The 19973-nt window shown below is 54.2% G+C and overlaps 7 protein-coding genes across 7 annotated transcripts; all 7 read left to right on the top strand.

The window, feature by feature from the left end:
• Positions 1-562: 562 nt before the first annotated feature.
• Positions 563-3262, top strand: VTN31DRAFT_5674 (uncharacterized protein; the record flags this gene model as incomplete). Its single annotated transcript, XM_069406199.1, has 2 exons — positions 563-869; positions 939-3262. The coding sequence occupies 2 exons, from the start codon at positions 563-565 to the stop codon at positions 3260-3262; spliced, it is 2631 nt and encodes an 876-aa protein (XP_069259831.1).
• Positions 3263-3900: 638 nt separating this feature from the next.
• VTN31DRAFT_5673 (uncharacterized protein) lies at positions 3901-5539 on the top strand (the record flags this gene model as incomplete). The annotated part of the gene is made up of 9 exons (XM_069406198.1): positions 3901-3961; positions 4040-4120; positions 4184-4200; positions 4278-4518; positions 4576-4602; positions 4662-4837; positions 4900-4996; positions 5048-5195; positions 5254-5539. The coding sequence occupies 9 exons, from the start codon at positions 3901-3903 to the stop codon at positions 5537-5539; spliced, it is 1134 nt and encodes a 377-aa protein (XP_069259830.1).
• Positions 5540-6901: 1362 nt separating this feature from the next.
• VTN31DRAFT_5672 (uncharacterized protein) lies at positions 6902-8824 on the top strand (the record flags this gene model as incomplete). Its single annotated transcript, XM_069406197.1, has 1 exon — positions 6902-8824. One exon carries the CDS (start codon positions 6902-6904, stop codon positions 8822-8824), a length of 1923 nt encoding a protein of 640 aa, XP_069259829.1.
• Positions 8825-10305: 1481 nt separating this feature from the next.
• VTN31DRAFT_5671 (uncharacterized protein) lies at positions 10306-11554 on the top strand (the record flags this gene model as incomplete). Its single annotated transcript, XM_069406196.1, has 4 exons — positions 10306-10413; positions 10470-10580; positions 10634-10936; positions 10994-11554. 4 exons carry the CDS (start codon positions 10306-10308, stop codon positions 11552-11554), a joined length of 1083 nt encoding a protein of 360 aa, XP_069259828.1.
• A 967-nt stretch (positions 11555-12521) lies between these two features.
• VTN31DRAFT_5670 (uncharacterized protein) lies at positions 12522-15500 on the top strand (the record flags this gene model as incomplete). Its single annotated transcript, XM_069406195.1, has 3 exons — positions 12522-12623; positions 12681-13232; positions 13293-15500. The coding sequence occupies 3 exons, from the start codon at positions 12522-12524 to the stop codon at positions 15498-15500; spliced, it is 2862 nt and encodes a 953-aa protein (XP_069259827.1).
• Positions 15501-16388: 888 nt separating this feature from the next.
• Positions 16389-17111, top strand: VTN31DRAFT_5669 (uncharacterized protein; the record flags this gene model as incomplete). Its single annotated transcript, XM_069406193.1, has 1 exon — positions 16389-17111. The coding sequence occupies one exon, from the start codon at positions 16389-16391 to the stop codon at positions 17109-17111; it is 723 nt and encodes a 240-aa protein (XP_069259826.1).
• Positions 17112-17764: 653 nt separating this feature from the next.
• On the top strand, positions 17765-19776 carry VTN31DRAFT_5668 (uncharacterized protein; the record flags this gene model as incomplete). The annotated part of the gene is made up of 4 exons (XM_069406192.1): positions 17765-17818; positions 17868-17976; positions 18033-18271; positions 18343-19776. 4 exons carry the CDS (start codon positions 17765-17767, stop codon positions 19774-19776), a joined length of 1836 nt encoding a protein of 611 aa, XP_069259825.1.
• Positions 19777-19973: the final 197 nt, after the last annotated feature.

Genomic DNA, 19973 nt, shown 5'->3' with positions numbered 1-19973 from the left:
ATCCCAACGAGGCAATTAGGATTCTTGGCGAATGACTAATACATGTACTCCGCATTCAAGAGCTTGGCACGCAGCTAAACCCTATTCGGTAAAGTCTGATTATGTAATATTTACGCCTGAGGCATCAGTAGGGCTGGCAACCATGGCTCAACCGCTCAACCCACAAAAATTCGCAGGCAGCCTCAGGCTCCGCTCCCTTACACGCCTCAGGCTTGGCATTGCCCATGCTCCCTTGGGTCGTCGAACTCTTCTCTCTCTTCCCCATTGTGCTTTAATCTTCCTTCGCCTCTGCTGTCCTCTTCCACTCTTGCAGCCCCCCCAACTGACGGTTTCAAATCACTTGCGGCTCTGTTGCCGTGGACCTCGAGTCGAGGCAGCTTTTCTTGTCTTTCAATCTTGCTTGGTTTTTCATAGTCTTTGACCTTGTTCCAGTGGGCACTTTGACCACCGCAAATCCGGTTTCTACTCTTCGCACAGAGTAGATCTTGCTCTCTTTTCATCCGTGGACGCTGCTCTCTGCCGTCCACAGCTTCAGTAATCGCTTTTTATCTCTCACATCCCCATGTCTGAAGCGCCATCGCGATCTTCCGCTCCGCGTGGGCGCGGGTCCGCCCGTGGTGGTCGAGGTGGCCACAGCTCCAGAGGCGGTCGAGGTGGTCCTCGATCAACTAAAAGTGATGCCGCAGAGAAAAGCTCAACGCCTGTGACATATGAGGATGAGGGGGAAATCGGTCAATTGAAGAGGAAATATGCTTCCGAGATCCCGACACTGAAGGAGCTATTCCCTGACTGGACCGACGACGATCTCGTCTTCGCCCTGGAAGATTCAAACGGGGATCTGGAAAGCGCAATTGAACACATCACGGAAGGTGAGTTGTCAATGCAGCGGCGCTGCGTCTACGCTCTGCGATTTAGCGCTAACCATGTGCTGCTCTCAGGCAATGTGTCTCAATGGGGCGAGGTGAAGAAGAAGAGCTCGGACCGATCTCGATCGAAGGCCAAGGAGGCCTCGAAAGCCGAACCTGTTGCCCCGGAGTCGGAGTCCGCTCCCCGTGGAGGCCGTGCACGTGGTGGATCTGAAGCTCGAGGTGGACGCGCCCGTGGCGAGCGTGGTCGGTCGAGCCAGGGCCGCAGCCGTCGTACTGGTGCTCGTGCGAACGGGGTGCGCGGTGACAAGTCCACCTCGGCTGCCGAGATCCAAATACCCGCTGCGATCGAGACGATTACAGCGAACGACGTCGCCCCAGCGAAGCCTGCGGAGTCCGGGGAACCGCAAACATCCGATGCTTCCCAGGAAGCTCCCAAGGCTTCGGAGCCTACGAAGAAAGGCTGGGCCAGCTTGTTTGCAAAACCAACACCTCCTCCTCCGCAGAAAAAGCCGCCGCCTTCGACTACGCAAACCACTCAGCCGCCATCTGAAACCGCCACCACGGAATCCAAGCCTGCCCCTGCTGTCCCTGCTGTCCCTGATGTTTCGGAAACGAAAGCTCCTGAACCTCCGGCTATCCCTCTCACCGAACCTTCAACATCTGCCCCCGCCCCCGCCTCCACGGAACCTACCGAGCGTCCCAAGGATGACCTGACCAAATCGAATCTCGAACAAGTCCCGGATGTTTCTGCACCTCCTGCCACTGGCACCGCCGCTAGCACTGTTGCTAGTGTACAAGACCCCAATTCCCTTCCTCCTGTTACTCCACAAACCCGCAGTACAACCTCTGGTTATGCCTCAAGTTCTGTGAAAGCGACGGCGCCTGCGTCTGCCCGGTCTAGCACCCTCCAACGCCGGGTTCTCGAACAGCAGGAAGCTGTTGTTATGCCTGCCAACCATGCAGTTGATCGTGCCGCCGTTCAGTTTGGAAGCATGGGCCTCAATGATAACGACCCAACTAACATCGATGAAGGGAGAGAGGATGCGGAGACCCGACCACAACCGCCTCAACATTCCCCCGTTGCTCCTAGAGCGTCGCTACCTCCTCCGGCGCAAACGCAGCCGTCCAGCGATGCTGCTCCGGCCGCTCGTCCGGCGCCTGGTTTGCCACCGGTGCCTCAGGTGTCTGCTGCGGATACTCCCTTCAACGACTTCTCTCGCTATGGCGACGGTCAGAAGCCGTACGACCCATTTACCCAACAAATGTCTCAGCCGCAGACTCAGGTGCAAGAGCCCTTCACCAGCCAGGCGCCCACTCAGGCGGCGGCGACAAGCGCCAGCGAGTACTCCCCGTTCTACGCCGGCGACCAGCAACGGTTGCCTTACAACTACTACGGCGGGTATCCGTCACAGGACAACGCCGCCGCTCAGCGAGCGGCAAGTGGATTCGGCGTGTCCGGCACCGAAGGCCAACCTCATGCTCCTACCACGCAACAACCTCCGGGCCGCTATGGCCATGTGGAAGCTTCCAGCAGCGGCCATAATACCCCGAACCCGGTTATGCCCGCTGCTACGACCCAACAACCTTCGGCCCAGCATATACCGGGTGGCCAGGCGGGCCATGGATACAGCTATGGATATCCTTACTACTCGAGTCCCCACTACGCTTCTTATATGAGCCAAATCAGCCAGCATCAGTATGGCCGCAATCGTCCGATGTACGACGATGCCCGTCGATATGACGACCATTACATGCCTCACAGCAACCAGTATGGGTATGCCAATCAGTTTGTTCCGTATGGAAAGGCTGGCATGTATGCCCAGCCGTTCTCATACGATCACTCGTCGTCTCCCGCCAATGCCGGCGGGTTTAATCAGAACCTGCCTGGTCGGGACTCGATGTATGGCCGGACAGCAACGAGCCAGCCGGAGTCTCAACAAGCGGCGGGTGCAGGTAGCACGGGCTTCGGGTCCGGCGTGCCTGATGTGTTCGGACGCTCTCAGTCGTCGAGCTTTGGGCAGAACCAGCCGATCTCGCAGCAGCAGTCTGTGAGCTCTGAAGAGGCCTCCAAGGGATTCGAGGCGTCCAAGGCCGGTGGGCCGAGCCCGTCGCTGGCCCAGGCCAACCGGCCCGGTTCGGCGGCGAATAACGTTTCGGGCCAGCCCCAGTCGCAGTCTGGGCTGCCGCCGCTGCAGGGTCAACAAGGTCAACAGGGCTCATTCGGTGGCTACCCTCATCTCAACCCGCAGTACGGGGGCGGGCTCGGTGGATTGAGTGGCCATCAAGCTGGCAATCAGAGCCATGGCAGCGGATATGGCAACTACGGGGCTGGATTTGGAAACTACTATGGCAACACCGGTCGCGGTGGTTGGGGCAGCAACTATGGGCATTGAGTAAAAGTGAATTCATGATGGCGTTGACTGTATTTTCTTTCTTCGCTTCTCTTTTCCTCTTTGCTGGTGTTTCGTGTTCTGTCTCTCTCCTCTACCGTGCTGAGGCTATGAACTTGTGCTCATGACCTGGCGTGCTTTGTGATCTACGTTTCTTTCAATGTGTTTTATCACAAAACAGTGATGAGAGGTGCCTTCGAGATCTGGATGGTTGTCTCTTCTGTCTCACCTTGATGATGTTTCTGTTTTGCTTGCTTTGTTCAGTGGAAATGCTTCTGAGGATCGATTATGAAATGGAATGGCTCAATGTTACGGATAATATATGTGAGTCTAGTTATGGTCAGCACAATCGATCAAGTCGATTGATGTCCTTGAGTTTCAGAGGATGCCAGTGCAGTTACTCGATTGGGTAATCATTCCTGTGTAATTACATAATTAGCGCCGATAAGAGGGGCGATTTATCCTTCTCATCTCATTGGTTGTTCCGATTCCCCGCGGCCAGGTGGGTTTAGGCTATCGGGAACAGAAATTGAGTCTTTAGGTATTCAGCATGGTGACTCAGAGTAAAGCCATTCCTCTGCCAGACAACTCTCTGGAGAAATATCTGCGCAGTCAATTGATTCGTATATAGTCGGATCAGCATGTCTTCGAATAAAATCTGGTTGAGAGCAGAGACTAAGCCCTTCGAGGCGCGGTCAGCCTGTGCGTTTGATCTCATTCATTCAATTCGAGTCATTGCAGTCAACGATTGCCGTCCACAAGGCTAACCTGCGAGCACAGTGACTCCGACCACGACCAAGGCGCTTTTGGATGCCGGTTTTGATGTTACGGTTGAGCGGTCACGTCAAAGAATATTCGATGGTATGAGTGAACGATCAAATCGGAAATCGGCACGAACATTGCTGACATGAATGGGAATGTTAGATGAGGAATTTGCAGCTGTACATACCCTTCAGCGGTTCATTAGATCCGGCAATTGAAGTCGTGACATAGCAGACTGACACTGTGAGTCTTCTAGGTCGGCGCCCGCCTCGTCGATGAAGGGTCGTGGGTCAAGGATGCTCCCAAGGACGCGTACATTCTCGGCTTGAAAGAACTTCCCGACGACGATTTCCCGTTGGAACACGTCCATATTTCGTTTGCGCACTGCTATAAGCAGCAAGCCGGATGGCAGAAAGTGCTGAGTCGCTGGCCCCGCGGTGGGGGTACCTTGCTGGACTTGGAATTCCTCACTGACGAGGCTGGCCGGCGTGTTGCCGGTACGATACATTGAGAGAAACGGCTGAGTTTGTTAACAGTGACTAATATGTGGGCAGCCTTTGGTTACTCTGCCGGATATGCTGGTACGACTTGCCGCATGCTTTTTTGTGATCCGACACATATGTGCTTACCCGGCATATAGGCTCTGCTTTGGCCATCAAAAACTGGGCCTGGCAATTGACGCATAGCAAAGATGAACTTCTCCCTGGAGAGTCTCCCTATCCGAATGAGGCGGCTCTGATTGCTTCCGTGAAGGAGGCTTTGGAGACGGGAAAGCAGAAGGCGGGCCGCGGCCCTAAGATTCTCGTGATTGGAGCGGTAAGTCTGGACTGTATTTGAGCAGTTACGAGTAGAACCAACCTCTACTGACTCGACTAAAGCTTGGACGGTGCGGCACTGGTGCCGTGCAACTGGCGAAGGACGTGGGCATTCCGGATTCAGACATCTTGAAATGGGATATCGAGGAGACCAAGAAAGGTACTGGCAGAATGTCTCATGTTGCGTAGGTATCTGGCTGACATGGTCAAGGAGGCCCTTTCCGGGAAATCGTTGAGGATGTCGATATCTTCATCAACTGCATCTATCTTTCCTCGAAGATCCCGCCATTTGTGAACCAGGAGAGCCTCTCGTCGCCGAAGCGAACCCTAACGGTGATCTGCGACGTTAGCGCGGACACGTACGTCACATTGGATCGTCTCCGGAGGCTTGATTTATTGTGCTGATTGTTTTTGCAGGACCAATCCCAATAACCCTATTCCTGTTTACGACGTCACCACGGTCTTTGAAAAGCCAACGATGCCGGTCAATGTGCCGCTTGGCAACCCTGACTTGCCTCTGACTGTGATCAGTATTGACCATCTGCCGTCGCTGATTCCGCGCGAGAGTTCCGAGCAGTTTAGCAAGGCTCTCCTCCCCAGTCTTCTGCAACTCAAGGACCGTGCCAACGCTCGTGTCTGGAAGCAAGCGGAAGAATTGTTCAAGCATCACGTTTCCACTCTGCCCAAGGAGATGCTTGTTTAGTTCTGTGTATGGGATTTGGATATCATATTTCGCCATGCAAATTCGAGATATCCTCTGTTCATGAGCAATAGACAAAAGTTGATTCTTCTGTAACCACACATTCTAGGACATCAAGATCAATCATGTGGACTACACGTGGTAGTAGGCTACTTGTAAAGTGGCCAATTCGGCTGATCCCTTAGAGATGCTCCGACTCTTGTCTACGTTGAAACTTCGAGTGCTTCCGATTGTACTATAGTTGCGACTCACCACATCACTACCCCGCCGAATGATCAATGACGATATGATCCCTCGTTTATTTGTGACTTTTGCAGTATGGCTTCGGGATTCGGGACAAGCCTGGGCCGAGGTCATATGCAAGTCCCCTGGTTAGCCAAGTAAGAACCTTCTTTGTGCTCGTCAGAGCATGGAGAAATTGCACAGCCCATACTCGGAGTACACAGGCTATACAGCAGGCAGTCACAATCAGCTCCTCTAATCACTCTTTGCGGTACTCACTTACAACGTGGTAGCCTGCCGACTTTCCGATGAGTAGACTCGATGCTTATGCCAGTTGTCACTTATCAGTAGGCTAATGCCCGATTATAACCGCATCTCATAAGCCAATCGGCCCATTCCATCGGTCGCATCTAACCTATCGCTATCCATTCTTATTAGAATCTGCCGCGGATCTCGCATCCTTGCCCAAGACAAGAAGATCTCCAAGCGATCTTACATAGTACAAAAGACCGAGTGTGAACACCGCCAACTCTTTGAAGTCAACTCACGGACCTCTATCCGTCTTGGCACTAGGAACCGACGGAATCGCCGCATTCCGCAGCACATCCATTGTGGGCACCAAACTCTCCACCGCCCACTTTCTTCTCTGACAAACTTCAATTGTTTTTCTGTGTACAGTACAAGCCTCACATTTCCTTAATACTATACTCCGTACAGTCGTTCGCTTTCAAAGGGCGCATGTGGGTGCGACTGTGTGGTGTACTACCTATTAACCTACCTGTCTTGTTCATACCTAACTGATTAATCTAATATTTTCTACGAATCATCAGAGCACATGTAAGTCGACTCACGGTTCGAAGTTTGCTACTCGGCTAGCGATCGGACGGTGCTGACGGGCGGCTGGAGTTTAGGTAGAGCAGCGCTCTTGTCTACGAGCCTTATTTTTTTTCCAACTTCAGAACGGCGTTGGCGTGTTGACTGCATTACTCTGTACAGTTCGAGTATTGTAGTCAGCCAGCTTTCCATCTGTCACCGCGCCGAGGAAGACATGGATCGTTCAATCGCGGCGACTTCAGCTCATTAGTTTCGACGTCTCGCCCGTGCGCCCCTCCCAACGCGAGCCAATCTCCCCTTTTTGTTTTGATGCCTGACAAGCCCACAACCGTGGCCGCTTATGCGGCCGGTGCTTCCCTCGCCGCGATCACTCTCTTCTACGTCTTCGGGCCTAACTTTACCATCGATGGAGGAGATCGCGATGGCCACAAGAAGACAGTAGTCGGCCTGGTGAATCCCGCCAATGACTGTTTTATCAATTCCGTGCTGCAAGCACTTGCCGGTCTCGGGGAATTGCGACTATATCTGATCAGGGAGCTGCATCGACGGAATCTAGATGGCCCAGAGGTGTATAATCAGTTGCCGGAGTCGGATGAGGAGACATCGCGGGGTCGGCCGCTGCGGCCCGAGCGGATCCGTGAGCTGCAGCAGGGCACCGTGACGCTCGCGCTGAAGGAGATGCTGGATCGTCTCAACGAGCGGCCCATCTATCGCAAGACTATCTCAGCACATCCGTTTATCGAGGCGCTGGAGTATGCCTTTCGGACCCGGATCAGTCGCAATCAGCAGGATGCGCAGGAGTTTCTCCAAGTCGTCACGGAGAGGCTCTGTGATGAATACCATGCGGGACTCAAAGCACGGAAACGAGCGCTGCGTGCCGCGCCGGTGCTCTCGATCGAGGGGCCCTTGTCCAATGGCAATGACCAGACTCCGGACGAGGTGGCGGCGGCGGCGCCCGAGCGCATCGCCAATGGAACAGCGGAAGAGCTGCCGGCGATTGTCGAAACCAAGTTGAAGCAGGTCGATGATGAATTTGGTTTTCCGTTCGAGGGTCAATTAGAGTCGCAGATTGAATGCCAGTTTTGTCATTATCAGTACCGGCCCAACAAGACGTCCTTTGTCAACCTTACACTTCAAGTGCCGCAGAAAAGCTCGACAACACTCAATGCATGCTTTGATGGACTTCTCAAGACGGAATACATCGACGACTTCAAATGCGACAACTGCCGGCTGCGACATGCTTTGGAGGTCAAGCAGCGGGCAAGAGCCAAAGCGCAGTCGCACGCCGAGCAACAACGACTGGATCAGGAGATTGCACGGATCGAAGAGGCGCTTGAGATCGATCCCGAGCAGACGCTCGAGGGAGTTGAGCTTCCACCCTCCGAGATGGCACCCCGACGGAGGATTGCGAGGCATATGCGGATCACAGTGTTTCCCAAGATCATCGCGATTCATCTGTCTCGGTCCATCTTCGACCGGTTCAGTTCAACCAAGAACGCAGCCAAGGTCTCTTTTCCAGAGCACCTGACGCTTGGTGGGATTCTCGATCGCAAATTCTACAAGTTACTGGGGATCGTCTGCCACAAAGGTAGCCACAACAGTGGGCATTACGAGTCCTTCCGACGCAACCACGTGTATCCCCCGTTTTCGACACCGGATGCGTTCCGGTCCTATGCGCAGAGTCGCGCCGCCAGTCAAAACCCATCGGCCGCGGCGAGCCCACGAATCGCCACCCTCAAAAGCAAGGGCGGAGCGGCAGACGGCGCTGAGCCGAGCCCGCTCAGCATCTCCCCCGTTGCATCATCACTCTCACTCAATTCTAACGGAACGTCATCACCGGATCGCTCTACCTCAACGTCGACGGAACCACCGTCGTCGCGATTGTCGACCTCCCTGTCCCTCTCATCTCCAACGCAACCGCGCAGTTCGCTGCAGAGCCAGCGATCGCACGGTTCCTTGCCCACGGGCTCTGGCTCTGGCAGCGAGACGGTCGAGGGTAGCCGACCGTCGTCAACCTCGGACCGAGGGACGTTGTCTTTCCAGAAACCAAAGGAAAGATCGTCCAGCCGGCCGTCGAGCTCGCACCGTCTCCTTGGCCGCCGCAAGCAGAGCGACCGATGGTGGCGGATCTCCGATGAGAAGGTGAAAGCATGCAAGACTAGCGATGTATTGGGGATGCAAAGGGAAGTGTATCTTCTGTTCTACGAGATGGAGCGCTCGCATGACGCTTGATGACCTAAAGGAATGGGCATTTTCGGGGTTACGAGATAATGTCGTACATAGAGAGGAGCTTTGTACATAGGCAGTCTTGGTCATGCCATCGAGACCAAATATAATCAGGTTTCATGATATCCCATGCCTTCCATGTTTGGTATATCAATCACGTGATTTAACCCACTACCCGTACGAGTAATACTGTAGTTAGGTTCTTATCGTTATCGCCGTTCGGCCCTGCAAGTGGCGGCCGATTCGCATTCCGACATGGACGCGTTCTGGAATTCAAACCCGCAGGAAACGATTCACCAACATCTCGGAGGCCCTATGATCTCTCGGCGGAGAAAAGGAAATCTCGCCTGCGCATCGAATTGCTTCGAACAGAGTCGAACGGCGGCCCTGGACATCTGATGAGGAAGTACCGATGGAATACCCGAGGTCTTCCGATCTCTCCCACACTTCCGACGGCAAGAAGCCCGGGGAGCAGGCTTCGAAAGTCATAAGAGTTCGGCAAAGCCGCGCGAGAGAAAGAATGGGGCAGTTGTCCTTCCACATGCCGTGGGGGATGGTTTCTGTGGGATTGCTGGGTTGATTGGATTGGTTTGTCTCAGGTTGCAAGTCCATTATTAGGAAGGGTCTACGCGCTTTGAGTCCGTTGTACGGTTCGGGCCGACAATAGAATATGATGTTCGAATTGATGCAGCGCATGATCCCCGAGAGGAGACGCAATCCGATTCTGCCAAGGCATAGCCAGCTTCGCCGCGGACAAAAATCATTCTTAAGTGCGGTTGATGGATGAAGGCCGTATGACGTGGAGGACTTGACGAACGTATGCATCCTGATGTTGAAGGAATGCGACTCGTAGAGCATACCTTTACGGATTACATAGAGAGCGTTCGAGGCGCGCAGAGAACATAGTAACCTGCTATAATAATCGGCCGCATAAAGAGTCCCTCGCCAGGACTCGTACTGCCGTGCTCCAGAACATCATCGATGGTCGTGAAATTGCTCAGCAAGATGTGCCTGAGGCTTCAATCGCGGGGCAATTCGGAAATCTGCGGTTATTCCTAGAGCTCCCAGCGTAATAACCCCACCACGGCGAGGGGACCATGATGATTTAATAGGCCGCGATCAGATCCCTGAGTCCGAGTAGTACAGTGTCCTGAAATCTGCGAGCAGAATCGACTCGATTGAACTGTGCACACCTTTCCTACCGCTATCCTGATCATACCAAAGGTGAGTTCCAAGCCTGCATGAAATCATCCTGACTTCACTGTACCCGCCCGCTGCTGGTGCCTCTCTCTCTCTCTGCTCCACCTTTACGGTGACCCGGTGAGCGGATTGGAATTCGGTCGCGGCCTTTTTTTTATGGCAGACGAAGCTTTGTGACCATTTTGCAATCTTCGTCCTTGTACAGAATTCTTCTCAGAACTGGTCCCGACAGTGTCGCTGACAGTTTCCGTTGTACATAGTACAGTCTGTTCATTCGGTCTTAGAAAATGGGCGTCCTCGAGCAGCTGTCCCGCAAGTCCGGCGTCATCGTCGGTGACGATGTTCTCCGTCTGTTCCAGCATGCCCATGCCAACAACTATGCGATTCCTGCAATTGTGAGTGTCGACACTGCTCACCGAAGGGACACTATGTGATTGACCCCACACTGCAGAACGTGACCTCGTCGTCGACCGCCGTCGCGGCGCTGGAAGCCGCTCGTGACAAGAAAACCCCCATCATCCTGCAAGTCTCCCAGGGTGGTGCTGCCTACTTTGCTGGAAAGGTTGGTCCGCCGCAACCGTCGGGACCGCTCAATGATAGCTAACGAATCTCCAGGGCGTTCCCAACTCCAACCAGGAGGCTTCGATCGCGGGTGCCATTGCCGCGGCGCACTACATTCGCAGCATTGCTCCTTCCTACGGCATCCCCGTTGTCCTGCACACTGACCACTGCGCCAAGAAGTTGCTGCCGTGGCTCGATGGCATGTTGGATGAGGATGAGCGATACTTCAAGCAGCACGGAGAGCCTCTCTTCTCGTCGCACATGATTGACTTGTCGGAGGAGCCCGTCGACTACAACATCGAGACCACGGCCAAGTACCTGCGGCGGGCCGCTCCCATGAAGCAATGGCTTGAGATGGTACGTCTTCGGCCCGGAGTGGCCCAGGGATGTTCTGTGCTGACAGATTTGGCTTAGGAAATCGGTATCACCGGCGGTGAGGAGGACGGCGTCAACAACGAATCGGTCGACAACGCCGCTCTCTACACTCAGCCCGAGGACATCTTGGCCATCTACAACGCGCTGTCGCCCATCAGCCCGTACTTCTCGATCGCTGCCGGGTTCGGCAACGTGCACGGTGTGTACAAGCCGGGCAACGTGCGACTGCACCCGGAGCTGCTTCAGAAGCACCAGGCGTATGTCAAGGAGAAGACCGGCTCGCCCAAGGACAAGCCAGTCTTCTTCGTCTTCCATGGCGGATCCGGCTCGGCCAAGTCGGAGTACCAGGAGGCCATCAGCTACGGCGTGGTCAAGGTCAACCTGGACACTGATATGCAGTACGCGTACATGTCGGGCGTGCGGGACTACATGGCCAAGAAGAAGGACTACCTGCAATCGCCGGTCGGCAACCCGGAGGGCGATGACAAGCCCAACAAGAAGTACTTCGACCCGCGCGTGTGGGTGCGTGAGGGAGAGAAGGCGATGAGCCTGCGTGTGCAGGAGGCCCTGGTCGACTTCAACACCATTGGGAAGCTGTAGAGTATGAGCTGCCGTCTTTGTTGTTAACAATTTCGGGATGTCATGTTAATGACAATGCAAATTGCGAATGTGTTGATAGTAGATAAGAAAATACTGCATCTTAGCATCGACAGTAGACAACATTGCGGAGGCTAGACGAGCAAGCCAGTTGCCTGTCAACTTGTTCAGGTCCATGGGGTTGTGTCCGTCCGAAAATAGATACGTTGCGCACTTATCCATATCAAGTAGTTACTCGTAGTCCGTATGTAGTTAGTTAGGTTATGTACCCCGCATTTCTAGCGCGCTTCCAGGTACCAGCTGACCAAATAACTAATGTGTGTGGAATTTTCGTGGCAATACGGGATCCCAGTAGGTCATGTAACTGTGTAATCTATGTCCCAAACTGAGCAGCGCTGCAATACAACTACGAGCTTGGGTTTAGTTTTCAAGTACAGGTACTCCGTACAAATACTGTATGTACTTCATGGTCCACTCTCCATTCTGTGAATGAAATGAGCTCCACCTTAACGGCTGACTAACCATCCTGGGGCTAACTAAATTCTTAGTGGATCCTGTTCCACGTGGATCGATCCAATGATGCTCTCCAAAGGAGAGTTGCCTCCTCTGATTGGTGGATGGCCCGAATCCAGATCGAGCAGCTTGAGCCCTAAACGCCCCTTGGTCTTGGGCTGCAGAAAAACACCTCGAGATAAAAAAAATATGTCACCCCGGATGTTCGCCGCAGCTTGTGACTACGGCAGCTGATTGTCTTCAACGCTCGTTTCTCATATCCATTCTACGATGCTGCATTGATATCTTTGGCTTTTATTGCTATTCGTACTGTGTCATGATTTGTTCGTCGTAGTGAAGCGCCGTTGTTGATTTAGGGCCAGAATCCATCGCTTTCAGCGCTGATTCCATGATATCTGCCGCCTCTGTTGAGCTTCGTGAATTCATGCTAGTCGGTTCGGCCGGCTGATCGCTCAACATGGCAGATTCCTGGGGCCATTTCGCCCCGGAGGGAAATAACCCGGAGCTCTCGCCGGCCGAGCAGTTCCTTCAATTGATCAAAAACCCGTTCAAAGCGTCGGTAAGATATACATACATCCATCCTTGAAAAAAAGCATATTGCTGACATGCCGCATAGTTCCAGGTCAACGCGTTCTGGGCTTCCCTCGGCACCTCACTGGGGATATCTGCGTTTCTCACCCTCCTCTTTTCGCTGTTCCGACCCCATCACACCGTTGTCTACGCGCCCAAACTCAAACATGCCGACCAGAAACATATGCCGCCGCCGATCGGCAAGGGATACTTTGCTTGGATAATGCCGGTGCTCAAAACCAAGGAGCAGGATCTGGTGGACCGCGTCGGCCTGGATGCCATCGTCTTCCTGCGGTTCGCGAAAATGTGCCGAAACATCTTCTTGGTCCTCAGCGTCCTTGGATGCACGATTTTGATCCCTATCAATCTCACCAATCGGTCAACGGACTGGACGGGTCAGTTTGTCGATGGCTTTGCGCGCATGACGCCGCTTCATACGACCACGAACGCCATGTGGAGTCAGGTGGCTTGCGCTTATGTATTTGATGTCGTCGTGTCCTATTTTCTCTGGAGGAACTACAAGGCGGTTCGTGCGCTGCGACGGCGGTATTTTCAGAGCTCTGAGTATCAGATGAGTTTGCATGCTCGGACCTTGATGGTATGTCCCTTCCTTACCCTCCCATGCCGGACAAAGCTGGAGACTGACATCCTTGCCTAGATCACCGATATTCCGCCCAGTCACCGTACCGATGAAGGTCTCCTGCGATTGACTGATGAGGTCAATCCAACGGGAATCCTTGGTCGGGCCACCGTCGGTCGCAATGTCAAGGACCTCCCTGTGCTCATCAAGAAACACGAAGAAGCCGTGCGCAAACTCGAGGCTGTCCTGGCCAAGTACCTCAAAAATCCCGATCGCCTGCCGCCGAACAGGCCCAAAATGCGACCCTCCCGCACCGGAGAGCCTGTGGACGCCATTGACCACCTGACCGAACGAATTCAGGATTTAGAAGCGAGGATCAGAGACGTTCGCCAGTCGGTCGACCGACGCAATCCGATGCCATATGGATTCGTCAGCTGGGAGGCCATCGAGCACGCTCATGCAGTTGCATACGCTGCCCGCGGCAAGAAGCCGCACGGCAGCATCATCAGGCTGGCCCCTCGCCCCAACGACATCATTTGGGATAACCTACCGTTGTCGCCCAGCGCGCGCCGATACCGTCGAGTGGTCAATATCTTTTGGGCGACGCTGCTGACGGTGGTCTGGATCGCACCCAACGCCATGATCGCCATCTTCCTGTCTGATCTGTCGAATCTGGGTTTGGTCTGGCCGGCCTTCCGGACCTCGCTGGAGCGGCACCGCAACTTCTGGGCTGCTGTGCAGGGTATCGCGGCTCCCGCCCTGACATCTCTGATTTACCTTGTCCTGCCCATCTTCTTCCGTCGTCTGCTTGTGCGCGCGGGGGACCTCACCAAGACCTCGCGGGAGCGGCACGTGTTGCACTACCTCTACTTTTTCTTCATTTTCAACAACCTCATTGTCTTCTCGTTGTTTTCCGCGGGATGGGCCTACGTAGCCGCCGTCATTGACTTGAAGAACTCGAATAAGAACGCTTGGGAAGCGATTCGAGATGGCCATCTCTGGTACAAGGCGGCGACCGCGCTGTGCCAGATTTCACCCTTCTGGGTGACCTGGCTGCTGCAGCGTAACCTCGGCGCGGCGATCGATCTCACCCAACTGTTCAGCATCATCACAAATTGGTATCAGAAGACGTTCATGTCGCCGACCCCTCGGCGAATAATCGAGTGGAGCGCACCGCCATGGTTCGACTACGCAAGCTATTACAACTACTTCCTCTTCTACGCGACGGTGGCGCTCTGCTTTGCCAGTCTGCAGCCAATCGTGCTCCCGGTCACGGCTCTGTACTTTGGCGTCGATGTTGTGTTGAAGAAGTACTTGCTGATGTATGTGTTTATCACCAAGACCGAGTCGGGTGGTCGTTTCTGGCGAGTACTTTTCAACCGGATGGTGTTCGCCGTGATTTTGTCCAATCTTGCGGTCGCGCTCGTGGTCAAGGCCAACGGAACCTATACCATGCTCTTTTCGCTGATCCCGTTGCCGTTCCTCATGCTGGGGTTCAAGATGTACTGCGGTCGAACATTTGACCCCGACATTGAGTACTACAACCGCGTCGTCTTGAGCGATGAAGCTCTACATTCCGACACCGGCAAAGGCACCAAGGGAGCCTCGGAGCGGCTCAGTTCTCGATTCGGCCATCCGGCACTTTACAAACCCCTGATCACTCCGATGGTGCATGCCCGCGCAGCGGAGGCCCTGAAGAGCATCTACCGCGGCCGCCTAGGTGAGTTTGATACCACGGGCGACTACTCCGACATCGCCATGCAATCCATGTCCACCACCACTCCCGGCAAGACGACGAAACCGACCGAGGCAGCCCCCTTCGAGATGGTGTCCGAGAACCGTTTGGACTTCTCGTATTTCAAGGACCGGGCCGACTTCCGCGACGAGTTCGGCGGCGGCATTTACGGGCGGCCCGAGGATTTGATCTCGGAGCGCTCGCTGACCCCACGCCTGATGCTGGGTGGCGACTACTACTCGGTATCCTCGCGCTCCTCGTCCCCAGCGCCGGGTGTCAGGTCGCCGCCGACCGGCAGCACCGATCTGGGGGAGATGCGGCATTACACACAATCGCCGTTGATGTCCCGTGTTCCTGGCGGTGCTGGTAGCAGGCCTCAGACACCGACACTATACCAGCAGTCCAATGAAAGCCAAACCGGCCTCCTGAGTAGTCCTCAGGCTCCGCCGCTGAGTCGGCCGGGAATACCTTCCATGAACCGGTGGTTAGGGGGGTATGGGCCGGTTGCGCAGGACGAACAGACATCTTACGACCATTTCCGACGTGGATGATCATGTATTGTTTGTCTCTTTCTCCGTTGTATAGTATACCTGGATCTGGACTGTGTATAGAACCGTGATAGAGGTCCCCGGACGGACGATGTGAATTATGAAATACATGTGCAAATAATGACGCTACGATCGGCTACTTGCATCGCCTTGATGTCTACTTACTGGAAGCATAATCAATTTACTCGGTATCAGCTCGTAGTTCTGATGACTGGCGAGTCGCTTCCAATCGAGGACTCTGCTAGCCGGCCGCACCGTTGTGATAGATGCATGCAAGCCAAGCCGGTCCAATTCAAAAATCCTTGATATTGTTTCTGCAGGTTCCCGTGCATCTTGATATTGTTCTTGCTTTTTTCTTCTTCTGTACCTTATGCTTACCTACCCTTTATGGGTAGTGAAGTCCTCAAAATATTTTCCTTTTTTTCTTCCGGTGATTGGTGCTATTTTCTGCTCAAGGACAATGTCGAAATCATAGTCTCATACTTTGCCATTAACTTTGCAGTCGCGTCAAAAGCGAAGGAATATGGATGGATCAGATTCTTCTGCGTCGAGGGTGTGGTTTGGTATCATATTGTTGTTTAACTGGGGTCGGACCTGCACTTGTACTTATGAGGGTTTCCCTTCACCTTGGTTTCCCTCGAAGTATTGTAGTCGTGATTGTACCTTTGGTTGTATATTGTTTGCTCTCCTACCCAAGGAGTGTGGTATGGCACTGATCGTGCTGATATTGTCTTGATCACCACCTCCTGCTTGCAAGCAGAGTTATATAAATGATTCTCGTCTGGTCGAACAGAGTCTCGCTTCTTCCTGCTTCGTTGTTCTTATAAGTCCTTGATCTCGTTCATTTGCGTCCGAAAGACCATTGACAGTCGTTAAGTTGACCTCGCTATCATGGAGACTCATTACGACCCCTTCAACCAAAACCTCACGTTCCAGGTCGGCCTGGAAAGCGTCAATGTCACCGTAGCCGACCTCAATGACCTGGTCCAGGAAGGCATCCAAAGCGCAATCGTCTATGGCTCGCAGATCGGCGCCTCTGCCGTGACGCTGCTCATGCTGCTTCTGCTGACCCAGGCGGAGAAGCGTCGCACCGCCATGTTCGCGCTCAACATAGCCGCGCTGGCTCTGGACGTTGCCCGCGTCGTTGGCAGCGTGCTTTTCTTCACCGGTGGTTTCTTCAACCTCTACCGTGTCGTAACGGGCGATTACACCACCGTGCCGCTGTCCGACTATGTCACCAGTATCATGTCGCAAGTCTTCCTCACCCTCGAGGAGATCTGCATCAACACGTCCCTTGTCGTGCAGATCATGGCGGTCTGCTCGATGCTTCGCCGCCTCCATAAAGCGCTGGTCATTGCCCTCTCCATCATTGTCGCCATCGTGCCCATCGGGTTCCGCTTCGCAACTCTCGTTCTCAACTCCATCTTCATCATGAAGGCCCTTGATTTCTCTGGCTGCAGAAAGTCAACACCATCACCATCACCATCACCATCTGCTTCTTCTCCGCCATCTTCGTGGCCAAGCTCGGGTACGCTATTTACCGTCGCAGGGCTCTGGGTCTCCAGGGCTTTAGACCGATCCAGGCAATCTTCATCATGGGCTGTCAAACAATGACCGTGCCAGGTATGTACTGTCGTCTCAGATTCCAGGTTAGGCTTCATGACCTGACTCTGTTGGGATAGCCGTCTTGTCCATCCTCCAATTCTGCACCGACGTGCCCGTGATCAACACCACGATTGTCTCCTTCGTCGCCATTTCCCTCCCTCTTTCGTCGCTCTGGGCCTCGGCTGCCGTTCCGGGCCAGAACGCCCACCCAGGCATGTTGAATGCTTCGAACCAGCAACCGCTCTGGAAGGTCTTGTCGTCGATCCAGTCCACCGGGGGTTCCTCCTCCGCAGCATACGAGACGATGAGCTGCCCTCCTCCGCAGTCCCAGCTTCGTGTTTACCCGACAATGCCGAGCATTCAGGAGAACGGTGACAAGGTGCAGCTGCTGTACAGGGGGGCCGACGTGGAGAATGGACCCAAAACTTTCAGTGTTTCTTCCTAGAGCTGTGACATGAGGATAAAATCTAGACCCGGATTATCATTTAAGTATTATAGTAATGATATCTGCCATTGATGAATGAAAGGATCCGTGTCTTCCATTGTGAACTTCTGGAGACTACCCAGGCTACTGTAAATCTCCGCCAAGAAGCGCGGGATGATGACATGCTCCACCATCATCAAGCAGTAGGGCGGACAGTGAACCCTCCAACTCTTCAGAAATGGCCTCCGTGCCTCAGACAACGCTGACATGGCTATGGAATGTCTTGAACAGAGTGAGTCCAAAGCGATATTTGTCTCTCTGGTTCCCGCTAACCTCCCCAGAATCAATACGACCCAAACCAGTCCTATCGGGATCCTAACCGAACCTATCACGATGTAGTCCGAGTGCTGGCTCAATACCCATCCTTTGGTCCAAGGACAGATGTATACAGTGAGTGTCCTACTGGCAAGGCCTTGTTGACTCCCCGTGCTCATCCGGTGAATTAGCCTACGAAAATGGCTTCTCCACGCTCCTCCTACACCTGGTCGGCACTCTCCCCGTCACCTTTCGCGGGACGGTGTACAATTTCCCGCTCGACGTCTGGATCCCGCATGCCTATCCGTTCGATCCGCCGATTGTTTACGTGACGCCGACGTCGGATATGGTTGTGCGCGTTGGCCAACATGTCACGCTGGAGGGGAAAGTATACCATCACTACCTTGCGCATTGGGCCGAAGCTTGGGATGTGAGTTGGCGTACAATTTAGACCTCGATCATACAGAAAACTTTTACTTTTTTTTTTTTCCTTCCGAACAGCGATCGTCGATTATTGACCTGTTGACTGTTCTGCGCGAAGTTTTCTCCAAAGAACCCCCTGTCAAGTACAAGCCGCAACACATCCAGACACCTCGAACGCAGCCCGCGCCGCCTCCGGTGCCCCCGCTGCCGGCGGAACTTGCCTCTACACCTGTGTCCACGTCACAACACCGGCCGCAACAACAACAACAGCAGCAGCAGCAGCAGCAGCGGCAAGAAGCATCACCGCAACCTCCGGAGCCGCCGCCCAAGCCTGGCCAACAATCACCGCAGTCGAGCTGGCGGGAGGCTGTGGCTGCCAATGCGCCGACTCCAGTGTCCTCGCCGCCGGCTCCACCATTGCCACCTAAGGAAGGCGACGGTGGACGGAAGCCCTACCGCTATCATGCAAATGGATCGATAGAGAGAACGCAGGTGCTGCAAGGACCGAGTGGTCGGACGGCACCGGGTTATCGGCAGGACCAGTACCAGAATCAGCATACCAGACATGCATCTGTGCAGTATTCAGCACCTGCACAATATGCTGCTGGCCATGCTCCTCACCCAGCTCCAGACCCACGATTCCATTACCATCAAAATGTCCAACCACCATATCCATTGAGCCCTCATTCTCCTACTGCATCCGCACAGCACGTTTCGAGAACACAGCCTGGACCACCTCCACCTCCACCTCCACATCCCCAAGGAACAGCAACAGCAGCAGCGGCACGACCACCACGACCACCACCCACCACCACCACCACACAAGCTCAACCTCCTAAGCAAGAAACCCCCGACCTCCTCACCTCGCCCTTCGAGTTAGAACTCCCATCCATCTCACCCACGGAACCCCCACCGCCCGTACCGCCGAACCCGGAAAAGGGCGCCCTCCTGCAAGCCCTCTCGCAGACCCTGACCGAAACCCTCCAAGCCAACATCTCTCAAGCCCGTTCCGCGCAAACCCCGCTGCAGTCGCAGGCGCAGGCCCTGCACCGCGCCATGGCCACGCTGCAAAACGAAATCAACTCGCTCACCGACTTTCAAAAGACACTACAATCCAACATCACGGTCCTGCAGCAGTCCCTGCACCGTGCCGACGCGGTAATTGCGGACGCACGCTCGCGAATCTCTACCAATAACCCCCCACCATCCACCGCCCCTTCATCACCGACAACAACAACAACATCAACATCAACATCAACATCAGGACCAACTACCGGCCTCCCACCCATCGACGAGGTGCTCGTCCCACCCACCGTCGTCGGAAAGCAGCTGTACGATCTCGTCGCCGAGGAGCGTGGCATCGAGCAGGCCATCTACGCGCTGCAGACGGCGTTGGCCAAAGGTGTGATCACGACGGAGACGTGGTCGAAGCACACGCGGAGTTTGGCCCGGGAGGCTTTTATGAAGAAGGCCTTGATTAGGAAGATTGGGAAAGGGATGGGGTTGGAGTGATTCCATTTCTGTTTTTTTTTTTTTTACCACAGGAGATATCCCGTTTGTATGTATGAGCGTGTATGTTTACTAGCATGGTATACGATCTATTCTTATTCTCTCTCCAAACGTTGACTCCCCAAAGTATGTACAAGTACAGACGGATAAAAAAAGCCCACAACCAGACACGCCTAAAGAACAACGACGTTCATAACTCA

The sequence above is a fragment of the Thermomyces dupontii genome (assembly GCF_041956625.1).
Source record: "Thermomyces dupontii strain NRRL 2155 unplaced genomic scaffold VTN31scaffold_5, whole genome shotgun sequence".
Classification (NCBI taxonomy): Eukaryota; Fungi; Ascomycota; class Eurotiomycetes; order Eurotiales; family Trichocomaceae; genus Thermomyces; species Thermomyces dupontii.
Note: the sequence above shows the minus strand (reverse complement) of the source record. Positions and strands in the feature narration are given on the sequence as shown.